This window comes from Taurulus bubalis (assembly GCF_910589615.1).
Source record: "Taurulus bubalis genome assembly, chromosome: 20".
Lineage (NCBI taxonomy): Eukaryota > Metazoa > Chordata > Actinopteri > Perciformes > Cottidae > Taurulus > Taurulus bubalis.
The window spans coordinates 12,648,356-12,662,379 of NC_136608.1; the positions used below are offsets into that span (position 1 = coordinate 12,648,356).

The 14,024-nt window shown below is 38.5% G+C and overlaps 2 protein-coding genes across 2 annotated transcripts; both read left to right on the forward strand.

Annotated features, from left to right (window-relative positions):
• Positions 1 to 2,058: 2,058 nt before the first annotated feature.
• LOC306752357 (4-galactosyl-N-acetylglucosaminide 3-alpha-L-fucosyltransferase 9-like) lies at positions 2,059 to 4,941 on the forward strand (the record flags this gene model as incomplete). The annotated part of the gene is made up of 1 exon (XM_079236108.1): positions 2,059 to 4,941. One exon carries the CDS (start codon positions 2,059 to 2,061, stop codon positions 3,445 to 3,447), a length of 1,389 nt encoding a protein of 462 aa, XP_079092234.1. The 3' UTR covers positions 3,448 to 4,941.
• A 2,745-nt stretch (positions 4,942 to 7,686) lies between these two features.
• Positions 7,687 to 9,315, forward strand: LOC306752358 (4-galactosyl-N-acetylglucosaminide 3-alpha-L-fucosyltransferase 9-like; the record flags this gene model as incomplete). Its single annotated transcript, XM_079236109.1, has 4 exons — positions 7,687 to 7,787; positions 8,097 to 8,392; positions 8,536 to 8,662; positions 9,300 to 9,315. 4 exons carry the CDS (start codon positions 7,687 to 7,689, stop codon positions 9,313 to 9,315), a joined length of 540 nt encoding a protein of 179 aa, XP_079092235.1.
• Positions 9,316 to 14,024: the final 4,709 nt, after the last annotated feature.

The window sequence follows — 14,024 nt, forward strand, 5'->3', positions numbered from 1 at the left end:
TTTGTTAAAAGTGAAAAAGTGTAAATGAGTGTATAATAAATTATATAATATATCTGTTTCTTTTCAAGTTGTTTCACTAAAAAGTTAAAAACGTTTAACTTTGAAATGTAATAAATGTAATCATTAAAAAGAATGTATTTAATATATATTGAAAAAGGGATAGTTATTGAACTCTAACATACTTTCAGTACGGTGTCTTTATAATTGTAGGTTAATAGTATACTTTCTGTTTATTATTAACCTAAAATTAAATTCCCTTAATTGACCCTAATCGGGGCATGATTGTAGCCAGAAATCCTTATTGTGTCCTTTAAGTTGAAAAACAAAACCCCTTAAAAAACACCTGCAGTTAAAAAATTAAAAACTACGTACACTATGTTCCACTAATATGCAAGGTAGTTGATGAGGAAATAGAATTGACAGCATCTGTGCTGTGAAAGGCTGCAGACTACTGTCAGGTTAATGTAAGGCAGTGGTTTTCAAACTCTTTTTGTCACGAAGCACACAGGAAGGAAGACAAATGTTCATGTCTCACCACAAAAAAAAACACTATTGTGGCCTGTTCAGGGCATAGCAACGTTTTATGTCCGTGTACTTTGTACTTTTGTACTATGTGAAGTTCTCTTATAGTTCATGGAGAGTGGTCCTCCTGAAACCACAAGGTAGCCGGTTCATCCCTGTTCTCCCATATTTACATGCTGAAGTGTCCTTCAGCAAGACACTGAAGCCCCAGTGTTTCACAGAAGCACAATGCTCCTGAATTAAAAAGGATGGGTAATATGCAGAGAATAGGTAAAATAAATGTCCCATAAGATCTGTATTTAGGTCAATAGTACATACATAGCAAATAATCCAATGAAATACTGCCAATAAAGTGTTAACATAAAAAAGACCTCTACAGAAGGAGTAATGTGTTGTACCTGTTTCCACGTATCATCATACATGCATCCTGTCGAACAAAAAGCGGTTTCCATACGAGTGCGTGTCACCTTACGCTTACATGCATACAGTCTTTTCAAAATAAATGACTCCATCTTCAGTGGAAGAAAAATGGAATTGAGGCTATTATAATAGAGAGTGATGGAGCAAAAAAAAAAGGTGCAATGTTCAGATACAAACTGTCTGCATGTCTGAAAATAAAACCTTGGGATATATATAGATTATATGATGAGACTTGAATGCTTTAGTCTTTAAATGTATGATTTTGTTATTACAATAGTAGCTATGCCTCAATGACCTCTTATAAAGGAATCATTTTATTGTTTAATCAACCTGATAGTTCATAAGTCCTGAATAGTCTATCATGATAATAAAAACATGAATACATATTGTCCACTCTGCTAAACAAAGACTGACATCAGTGTAACATGTGCATAAAGCACTTCAATCAATGATGTAAAATCCATTAGCGTTTACTCTGAAGTCTCCTTCCCCTAATACTCACAAACAAAAAGAGAGGTATATCATTTTAACTGGTGCTGTAAATGACACTAAATACACAACCGGCACTGTGACATTTGAATAAACGTGATATTTGAATACATTTGGGATTAGAGGTGAGTATGAGTGTTCCTGTGTATTTGACCACACCCATTTCAGAAAACTGGGACATGGCTCTTTCATTAGCTCTGCTTGATTGAATGTGTGTCCCTGTGGTGGAAAAGAACCCATGTGGTGATAACGTGGCATCTTGTGATATTGAATGAAAATGCTGCCAAATGGCCACATGCAGATCAGTACATGGATTTAGAGTTTTTTGCTGTGTTGTGAGATGCATTATGTATTTAGGTTGAACAAGCTTTAAAATGGAGAAATGCAATAAATCATGAACAGTTTTCGAACCTGTTCTTTACTCCGTAAACGCACTGATAATTTAACCTTTTGTTTGATGTCAGAAAATGAAACAGAATTTCAGAGACTTTGCGATTTTACATTACTTTTTCAGTTTTGACAAATCTAGCGGGAATGACAATCTGTCCAGTCAGACGACTCAATGCATTGTCCATTCAAATGTTCTGTCTTCAATCAACCGCTCTCTTCTCTCTCCAAAGGTGAGCCATGTCCTGCGCTGCCTGTCCGTCTCTGCGTCCCTTTGTCTTCAGCAGCGTAGCAGTGCTGTGCTTTATCAGCATTTTCCTCATGTACAGGTCTGATGTCCAGTACCGCGATTTTGGAATTTACATAGGACAAGGCAATCCGTTCTGTCCTGCATTTCTGTGTGCAGAGGAAGCACAGACCAAGGACACACACCCCACCAACTCTACAGAGCTCCACAATAACCAGTCCAGCCAAGAAGATCCAGGCACAATAACCAGTCTAACCCCACCAACTCTACAGAGCTCCACAATAACCAGTCTAACCCCACCAACTCTACAGAGCTCCACAATAACCAGTCTAACCCCACCAACTCTACAGAACTCCACAATAACCAGTCTAACCCCACCAACTCTACAGAGCTCCACAATAACCAGTCTAACTCCACCAACTATACAGAGCTCCACAATAACCAGTCTAACCCAGAAGATCCAGGCAGCAGCAGTGGACGCTGAGCCTGACACAATTGTGCTGATCTGGATGTATCCATTTGGTTCTACATTTCCTCTCAGTTGCGCCGTTTTCAATATCTCAAGATGTCAGTTAACAGATGACAAGACCCTTTACAATAAAGCCCACGGGGTTTTGTTCCACCACAGGAACATAAATGGACAGTTGGTAGCAAATATCCCTAAAATGCCACGTCTCCCTTTTCAGAAATGGGTGTGGTTTAATATGGAGTCACCTGCAAACTCACATCCAATCTCTGAACTTAATCAAGCATACAACTTGACATGCAGCTATCGCCTTGATTCAGATATTCCAGTGCCTTATGGATATATGGAACCATTGAAATCTGAAGATGAGAGTTTTAAATTGCCAGCAAAGGACAAGTTGGTGTGTTGGATTGTGAGCAACTGGAACGCAAGATTCAGGAGAGTTGAGTTCTACAATGAACTGAAGAAACACGTTGAGATCCATACTTATGGAAGGGCCTTTGGCAAACAAGTAAATCATGAAGACTATTCAAAAATAATTTCGACTTGTAAATTCTACCTCTCTTTTGAAAACTCCATCTACACAGACTATATAACAGAGAAGTTTTTCCGTCCTATGAAATTGGGAACTGTCCCCATAGCTCTGGGCCCTTCAAGACAAATGTATGAGGAACATGTCCCACGTGATTCTTTCATTCATTTCCAGGATTTTTCTACTCCAAAGGAGTTGGCAGAGCGGCTACTTTACCTTGATCAAAATCATACTGAGTACATGCGATTCTTTAACTGGACAAGCAAGTTTAAAGTAAAAGATTCTGATTTTGGAAGAGAACATGCGTGCCAAACTTGTAAATACTTACAAAACCACAAGGAGTACCAAGCTGTTAAGGATCTGAACAGTTGGTTTTGGGGTTGAGATGTTGTGATCGCTCACATCCAAATGACATATTGTGTCTTTAAATTACTTCTTTGCTGAAGTTGACAAAATGCACTTAACTGATTATATTTTTATCGAAAGCATAGAAATGTATCTTTCACGTATATTCTTATAGCTATGAGTTAGACAATATTACATGTATTAGGGGTACAAGAAGATCTTTGAGCGTTGTGATCTGAAGTATCATTCTCACAAACACTCTTTTTGACATTTTTTATATATTTTCAGGTATTATGCAGTTATGTATTTGTGTGTGGGTTTTTTTCATCATGTGTGTCTTGCCCTTTATTGTTATTGCTAATGTGGAAAAACAATTTGCCCCTCGGTAACAGATAGAGGTCTAATGATTGAACCTAACATTTAACTTTACCTTATGCAAATGTATTCATGCATTTTGTTTTTCATCAAAAAGTGGTTGTATTTGTTAAGAATAAGCAACGCAACAACCTTTTATTTCTTAAATCAAATAAACAATTCAGGGATTTTAGGGATTTCAGGAAAACCAACTGAATGGAAATTCTACTTTAGTGCCAGTTGTTCATGTGATGTTATGTATTATTATAATAAGGGTATGAAATCCAGCATTCTGATTGGTTGAGAGTGAGTCACGGGGTGTACTTTATTGAGCCATAATGTACTGTAAGACTGTTTACATTTACCAGAACGCTCCATATCAGTGCGCACTCAAAATAACAGGTAGATTTTGTGCGACCATTAGTTGTCATTTCAAACAAACACGTTTCGTGTAAACTTTGATATTTTGGGGGGAATGACTTTTGATGAGAATAGCAGCGTTGAATAATGGGGGCGAGGGAAGAGGAGAGCAGATACCGCTCTGAGCGAGCAGACTAGTTAGCGGGGAGCGAGTGCGTAAAACCGGAAACTAAGATGAGGAATAAAAAGGGTTTGATAGCTAATCACAAAATCGTGATGATTTCCAATGAGAGATACTTACTGTCAGTAAGTCACAGACTCTCTCTCTCTCTCTCTCTCTCTCTCTCTCTCTCGCTCTCTCTCTCTCTCTCTCTCGTGTGTGTGTGTGTGTGTGTGTGTGTGTGTGTGTGTGTCTGGGCCTGGGTTGATTCTTTGTATTTCAGTTTGTTGTTACACCTGAGCCTGGGGTTGTGGTGGAACAGTCATTTTTATTGAAACATGGCCCTGTAAAAAGCTGTTGCATGAAGGCTATAATAAACAGCTTCTTTTCACTCGTGCAATATCAATGAAACTGTTCAATGTCAATATTTTCCTTTGTGCAATAATGTAGATGTAATGGTTTGATTATGTTTAGCTTTTTAACAGTTTGATAATGTATTACAGGCCTTCATTGTTTTGTTTTTACTGATGCTTCTTGATATTGAAAACAAGACTTTGTTCATGGCCAATTTGCAAAATGTACTGTTTATCTTATTTCATATTCTTTTTTTCTTCTTTTTATAACTTATTTGTTACATGTTCAAAGTAAATCAATAAATATAAAATGTAACGGAAGGGTTGTCACTGTCTATTTATATTGATCAAAATGAATCCCATTAGTTTATGACTGTATGATTATAATTGTTAACCCTGTGCAAGATGAGCATTTTGTTTGCTTTCATGGGTGGCAGACTTAGATACTGCCGGGTCTTTTCAAGTTAGGGACCTTCCGAAGCAAGGGGGGGAGCGACTGACAGACAGACGGACATACTACATAGTGGTACCTCACAGTACTGCAAAGTAATACTTTACAGTACTAGTGACTCCATCTGTGCTTTTATAAATAATAGAATAAAGAACATTGCAATCAATTTCAATTAAACCAGATTGCTCCATCAGACAAAAGAAATGTGTTATAACTTTGTTAGAAAAATTAAAATAAAGTTATATCCGTGGAAAAAATAACTAATATTTAGTTACTACTAAATAGCTTATTGTGTAAAAAAATAAGCTATTTTTTTGCAAAACAGAATGAGTGCAGATATGTGAGCATGACGTTGTATCAGTATTAGTGGCTGCAGTGAGCTGCTTTCCTCTACAACTCTTTTTAAAACGGGGTTGTAGATTTGATACGGCTCTCAATGCATGCTCCATGTTGAGAGACGCAACAGCAGGAAAGCCGACCTCACGGAAATCTCATAAAGATCGGCTTTTGGCGAAATGAAAGAATCGTCGAGTCGCGCATGCGCAAGCGCGACCTATTAACGGCGTACGGTAAAATCAGCATTTCCTCTTGCGCCCCACCTGTAATAAATACCGACCCAGTTTGATAAATGCTGACTTAAAGGAAACATGGTGTTCATGCATTTTAATGACGACCACAAAGTGAGCAGGCTTTGACACTGCAGGCTGTTCTTTGGGCTTTTGGAAGAATATTTCCAGAGCCTCGATATGAGAAGTCAGAAACATCATTTATGGAGCTCCGCAGGTTGCAGCCTGTTGGATGTTTGTCTTGATCTGCATATTTTTCGACGCTCTCTCTCTCTGTGTCCACTGTGTGCTCACCTGTGTGCATCGCATCGGGGCGAAACTCCGCCTTGCGCGACAAAGAGAGCAGAGAAGAGTTGTAACGCGACCCAGAAATGACATGCTGTCTTGTAGATAAGATCAATAACATACGGCCGTTTAGTTTGTTTAATAGCAAAACAAGGTGCAGACCTGTTCTATAGGAAATTACTAGGCCAGCCACTATATTGCAGGCTCAGATGCTCAACAATGGAAAATTATTTGCGGCAGCTAAATAATATTTTTTTGGACCAATTAAGTGGAATTGGAAATCTTCTCACGGCACACCTGACGATCTCTCACGGCACTCTGGTGTGCCGCGGCACAGTGGTTGACAATCACTGCTCTAAGGAACATTTTGCCATGGCAGTTGGCAGCAAATTCCTTCTTTTTTTTGGAAGAATAGTGCAATTTAGGCAAAGATACACATGATTCTCATGGAGAGTGATCTAGCAAAAACTGGAAAAATGCAATTCTGAGGTCAATGACCACTGAGATTGTTGCTCAGATTGTTTATTACAATAATAGCTATGCCTCAATTACCTCTTATGATGGATTATTTGCTTTATTGTTATGTCTTACTTTCTCCCACAAGTTGTGTTTCTTGTTCTGAGCAAAATAATTCAAATTCTCATAGACGTTGCTGTGCCAGGAGTTGGACCTCAAGTAACCGGGAAACAGACGTTCCTCCCAAAGACAAACACACACAATTACATCTGCCAAGGAAAAGAACAGAGGCGTTTTATCTTTGTCTTGCACATAGTAGCATGTCATGATTGCAGATAACGTTCTACAGTGCTGCCACTTCTCTTAGATTTTACAAAGTCATGCTTTGGCGTGACTTTTGCCAAGTTGAAAACAACCTTGTAATATTTGATAAAGCATTCCCTTCTGATTGAAGTGCCTCTACAGCATCCAGACTCCTGCTGTGCCTCCATGTGGAAGCTCGTGGTAACATGGGTCCAGAACCCAGGAAAAAAAAATCAGCAGGGGATCGTCGAGTTGTGGTTCAGGTGAACTAGGCAACCACTTCTTGTTTTGTCGAGTTTTAGTTCATTCATGACATTTCTCAAAAACACAGACACATGAATATTGTTTTTAACATTGTTTATTGCCATCTTTAAATAATGCAATCAAGTATTGTTGCTGCGTGCCAAAATAATTCAGTTGTGTCAAGATTTGACCCATAGAGGTCACCAGTCTGTCTGTTGAATGCAGTCAACAAAAAAAAGTCCACTAAGTTTGTGATGTCTTTTAAATGCAACGTATGAGGAAATAGAACGGAGAGTGCTGTGATTGGCTGCAGGCTGCAGGTGTCGAAATAAGTAGACAAAGGATCATTTCCTTACACTCCTCACCTGAAGCTGCGCAGAGACCAAACACACAGTAAGTGGCGCTTTAAACACTATTTGTAGCTGCAACTGTTTCTTTAAAGATTTCTTTACAGGGTGATTAACTTTAGTTTGAGAAAAAAGTGAATAAAATGCAATTTTGTTAAAAGTAAAACATTTATATGTTTATGTGGTTTGGTGTGAATGCAGCATAGGTGTGGATAAAATGCTGTTAAGCAGTTCCCAACCCGAGGCGTACCAGAGGCCTGAAGGAGAGCAACAGATGAAGACAACTCTGTGCAATGAGAAAATAAGCTAATAGGGAAAAATAATTATAATACATGTAGTGTATTTGTGAAAGATGTTCTGTCTTCAATCAACCGATCTCTTCTCTCTCTAAAGGTGAGCCATGTCCTGCGCTGCCTGCCCGTCTCTGCGTCCCTTTGTCTTCAGCAGCGTAGCAGTGCTGTGCTTTATCAGCATTTTCCTCATGTATAGGTCTGACATCCAGTACCGCAATTTTGGAATTTACAAGGCAATACGTTCTCTCCTGCATTTCTGTGTGCAGAGGAAGCACAGACCAAGGACACACACCCCACCAACTCTACAGAGCTCCACAATAACCAGTCCAGCCAAGAAGATCCAGGCACAATAACCAGTCTAACCCAGAAGATCCAGGCACAATAACCAGTCTAACCCAGAAGATCCAGGCACAATAACCAGTCTAACCCAGAAGATCCAGGCAGCAGCAGTGGACGCTGAGCCTGACACAATTGTGCTGATCTGGATGTATCCATTTGGTTCTACATTTCCTCTCAGTTGCGCCGTTTACAATATCTCAAGATGTCAGTTAACAGATGACAAGACCCTTTACAATAAAGCCCACGGGGTTTTGTTCCACCACAGGAACATAAATGGACAGTTGGTAGCAAATATCCCTAAAATGCCACGTCTCCCTTTTCAGAAATGGGTGTGGTTTAATATGGAGTCACCTGCAAACTCACATCCAATCTCTGAATTTAATCAAGCATACAACTTGACATGCAACTATCGCCTTGATTCAGATATTCCAGTGCCTTTTGGATATATGGAACCATTGAAATCTGAAGATGAGAGTTTTAAATTGCCAGCAAAGGACAAGTTGGTGTGTTGGATTGTGAGCAACTGGAACGCAAGATTCCTTTTGAAAACTCCATCTACACAGACTATATAACAGAGAAGTTGTTCCATCCTATGAAATTGGGAACTGTCCCCATAGCTCTGGGCCCTTCAAGACAAATGGATGAGGAACATGTCCCACGTGATTCCTTCATTCATTTCCAGGATTTTTCTACTCCAAAGGAGTTGGCAGAGCGGCTACTTTACTTTGATCAAAACCATACTGAGTACATGCGATTCTTTAACTGGACAAGCAAGTTTAAAGTAAAAGATTCTGATTTTGGAAGAGAACATGCGTGCCAAACTTGTAAATACTTACAAAACCACAAGGAGTACCAAGCTGTTAAGGATCTGAACAGTTGGTTTTGGGGTTGAGATGTTGTGATCGCTCACATCCAAATGACATATTGTGTCTTTAAATTACTTCTTTGCTGAAGTTGACAAAATGCACTTAACTGATTATATTTTTATCGAAAGCATAGAAATGTATCTTTCACGTATATTGCTATAGCTATGAGTTAGACAATATTACATTTCTTAAATTGCTGAAATACATTAAAGCCTTGTGGGAAGAGTTCTATCCAAACAGAAAAACTTACCGTTAAACTTACCGACCGTTAAGTTTATGTAATTACATAAACTCTGTTACATTGCCGTCATTTTCAGCGGCGGCCGTAACGTTTACAAAGTCGGATTTCAATAAACGATACCTCTTTGTAACCCTACGAGCTTGTAGGAGTCTAGAAATGCCAGAAGATATCCATTCATCTCTGTATATTAGTCCCTGAAAAATCTGTGTGCACCCAAACTGTTTCTTTTTCCTACTTCCTTGTTCCGTTTTCGTCTCTGCCTGATTCTGTGAAGGTGGGAGGTTTCTTAGACTGCGCCACACGCCTGTGTCAGAGCTTTATGCAATTTGAATAGCCAGCATGCCCCAAACATATGGTGAAAAGATATAAAGTTTATAGCTTTTACATTTTTGAACCGAATACCAATAGAACAAATACCCATGTATCAGCATCTCAGAGATGTATCTCTGCCATGATATATCATTATGTGTGGAAACAATACTCCTGTATTTATGTGTTTTTACTATGTGGTTATATATTTGTGTGTTTTTTTTTCATCATCTGTGTCTTGCCCTTTGTTGTTATTGCTAATGTGGAAAAACAAATAGAGGTCTAATGAACCTAACATTTAACTGCACCTTATGCAAATGTATTGGATTCCCTGTCTGCTCGTAAGTCTCCACCCCCGGTTTCCGCCCACTGCCACGCCCCTCTCCTTCATCCCAGCTGTTGTGCATTGCCTTGATCACCGGCAGGTGATTTAGGGACCACTGAGTACCTGGCTCATTTGTCGGGTTGTTCCAGTTCCAGTCTGGTTTGCTTCTTCAGGTGAGAGTGGATCACAAGAGCGGTTGAGTTGCCCTCCCGACTCTGGAGCAGGGGAGGTGGATCTCCTGTGTTCGCTGGACATTACCGTTGGTATTAGTTTGTCTATTCGTTGTGTTTTGTTTTGTCGCAATAAAGTCCGCCCTTGGAACTTGAACTGCTGCGTCTGTGCATTTGGGTCCTCAACACCACACCCCTTCTAACACAAATGTATTTATGCATATAGTTTTTCATCAAAAAGTGGTTGTATTAAGAATGAGCAACGCAACAAAATTACATTTCTTGAAATCAAATTTAAAAACACAATTTCAGGGATTCCAACTGAATGAAATTTTTACTTTAGTGCCAGTTGTTCATGTGATGTTATATATTAACATAATTAATACATTAACATAATTTGAACTAAAACTTCAGGTTTGTTTTTATTTCAGAAATATACAGTTTATTTTAAAACCTGTTTATCATTGGTATATTAATATCAGGTCCTTTTTCTCAGTTTCTGAAGCAGCAAAGTGTAGGTTTGTTCCCTAGCATCGAAGCTTCCCTCGTAATTAAATATGTATTCTATTCTTGTTAGGACCAATGAATGTCAGTTATTTAAGTCCATACAGAGGAAGTTGTCAAATATATGAACAGTGTTGACCCATGTGGGCCTGGGTTGAGTCTTTGTATTTCAGGTTGTTTGTCAGTTGAAGAGCTACACCTGAGCCTGGGGTTGTGGTGGAAACGCCTTTTTTTCAAACACGACCCTGTAAAAGCTGTTGTTCTGTTGCATGCAGGCTATAATAAAGAGCTTCGTTTCACTCGTGCAATATCAATGAAACTGTTCAATGCCAATATCTTCCTATCATAATGTAGATGGATGAATAAGCTGTCATCCATGATGGGCCACGCCTCCCACCCCATGCAGGACACTCTGGCAGCGCTGCACAGCTCCTTCAGTCACCGGCTGATTCATCCCCGGTGTCTGAGGGAGAGGTACCGAAAGTCCTTTCAGGACTGCACAACACACTGAGCTCTCAGTAAACCACTATCACTTGATCACTTTTGGACACTTGGTCACTTTATTCACTGTGGACACTTTAATTGTACTCAGCTGGTGCAATATAAATACGTTTAAGTACTTTTATATATATACTCTTATTCCGTCTGTATATTTAATTGAAAATTGATACTGTATTCTTTTTACTGTTTTACTACTGTTTATTGTTATTTTATTTATATTACTTGATTGTTTTTTACTATGTGTCTCTATTGTATGCAAGGCTGCTGTAATCCCGCAATTTCCCCACTGAGGGACTAATAAAGGATTATTTTATTTTATCTTATTTTATGGTTCGATTATTGTTAGCTTTTTAATAGTTTAATAATGTATTATGTGCCTTGATTGCTTTGTTTTTACTGATGCTTCTTGTTTTTGAGAATGAGACTTTGTTTATTGACATTTTTCAATGTTTTGTACTTATTTGTTACAAAGTAAATCAATACAACTTAAAATGTTGCCGCCACAAGGAGTGGTAAGGCGGCATTATCTTCTTTTCTTTGGTAGAGGAAGGTCCAGTGTTTCCTATGCTAAAGGAGCTACGAAAGGAAGCATTGAAGCACGTTTCCTAAACATTTAGAGAATTAAAAAAAAATTGTAACTAGATTACTTTACTAGTTACTGCATTTGAAAAGTAACTTCACTACTAGTTACTTTACTTTCAATTTTTTTAAGCAAATGTCCAAATTAACTACAAAGATAGATTTTCAATAATAATTTATTATTATTAATTAACATAATTTCCAATAATAATAATCGCACGAGTCACACAACACTTCCTGCATGAACAATCTACCGTAAACGTCGGGTTACGAGCCGCTACTACCTTCGGTCAGAGTCCCCGTTAGCTCCCCGCTGTAGCCAGCTGGGGCTCCTGCTAGCCCTCCGTCACTTCCCCGCTAACTTCCGCTAGCTCTCCGTTAACTTCCGCTAGCTCCCCGAAAACCACCGAAGATAGCGGGACCAGGCTCGACACCCGACTTAGGCAGAGGGGTCGCGGGCAGCAGCAGCAATAGCGCTAGCTAGCAGCTTGTTGCTACTGTTCATGCAGGAAGTGTCGTGTGACTCGCGCGCCACTAAAAGAGAACTTTTCGGACTGGTAAAAATGACTTGGGTAACGCAGGAAAGCGCGTTACTGAGTAGTAAAGTAGTGTAGTTACCAATATTTTTTGTGTAATGCGTTACTTTACTTCGTTACCTATAATAGTAATATCGTTACTGTAATCCGTTACTTTGTAACTCGTTACCCCCAACACTGCAAGAGACACATAGTGAAATAAAAAAAGCAAGTAATGTAAATAAACAGTAAAACAGTAAAGAAGAATACAATAGCCTCACCACCTGAACATTGATGCTCTCTTCCCTGGCTTACACTGCTGTTTAGTGTTGTTTGCTCAACACATTTCAACACATCATGCTGACATTACTGATTACTGACTCTCCATGGTGGTTTGGTTTAGTTCATGATATTCTTTAAGCAAATGTGATCATTTATGACTTTTCACTTGTTTGGGCTCCCATTAATATTGCAGCCTCTGAGCTGGGCTGTAACACAAGCTATAGTTACATAATTTATACCTGGAATTAAACACATATACTAGTGAAAATCGCCCTGGCCAAAACAGTGCTCTAAGGAACATTTTGCCATGGCAGTTGGCAGCAAATTCCTTCTTTTTTTTTGACGAAAGATCCAAATGATTATCATGGAGAGTGATGTAGCAAAAACTGGAAAAATGCAATTCTGAGGTCAATGACCACTGAGATTGTTGCTCAGATTGTTTATTACAATAATAGCTATGCCTCAATTACCTCTTATGATGGAATATTTGCTTTATTGTTATGTCTTTCTTTCTCCCACAAGTTGTGTTTCTTGTTCTGAGCAAAATAATCCAAATTCTCATAGACGTTGCTGTGCCAGGAGTTGGACCTCAAGTAACCAGGAAACAGACGTTCCTCCCAAAGACAAACACACACAATTACATCTGCCAAGGAAAAGAACAGAGGCGTTTTATCTTTGTCTTGCACTTAGTAGCCTATCATGATTGCAGATAACGTTCTACAGTGCTGCCACTCCCTTAGATTTTACAAAGTCATGCTTTAGCGTGACTTTTGCCAAGTTGAAAACAACCTTGTAATATTTGATAAAGCATTCCCTTCTGATTGAAGTGCCTCTACAGCATCCAGACACCTGCTGTGCCTCCACGTGAAAAAAAAATCAGCAGGGGATCGTCGAGTTGTGGTTCAGGTGAACTAGGCAACCACTTGTTTTGTCGAATTTTAGTTTATTCATGACATTTCTCAGAAACACAGACACATGAATATTGTTTTTAACATTGTTTATTGCTATCTTTAAATAATGCAATCAATTAGTGTTGCTGTGTGACAATATCCTTCAGTTGTGTCAAGATTTGAGCCATACAGGTCACCAGTCTGTCTGTTGAATGCAGTAAAACAAAAAAACTAAGTCCACTAAGTTTGTGATGTCTTTTAAATGCAACGTATTTGATGAGGAAATAGAAAGGACAGTGTCTGCGCTGTGATTGGCTGCAGGCTGCAGGTGTCAGGTTAATAAGTAGACAAAGGATCATTTCCTTACAGTCCTCACCTGAAGCTCCGCAGAGACCAAACACACAGTAAGGGGCGCTTTAAACACTATTTGTAGCTGCAACTGTTTCTTTAAAGATTTCTGTACAGAGTGATTAACTTTAGTTTGAGAAAAAAGTGAATAAAATGTAATTTTGTTAAAAGTGAAAAAGTGTAAATGAGTGTATAATAAATTATATAATATATCTGTTTCTTTTCAAGTTGTTTCACTAAAAAGTTAAAAACGTTTAACTTTGAAATGTAATAAATGCACTCATTAAAAAGAATGTATTTAATATATATTGAAAAAGGGATAGTTATTGAACTCTAACATACTTTCAGTACGGTGTCTTTATAATTGTAGGTTAATAGTATACTTTCTGTTTATTATTAACCTAAAATTAAATTCCCTTAATTGACCCTTATCGGGGCATGATTGTAGCCAGAAATCCTTATTGTGTCCTTTAAGTTGAAAAACAAAACCCCTTAAAAAAAACACCTGCAGTTAAAAAATGAAAAAACTAGGTCCACTAAGTTCAAATATATTTTAAATGCAAAGTAGTTGATAAG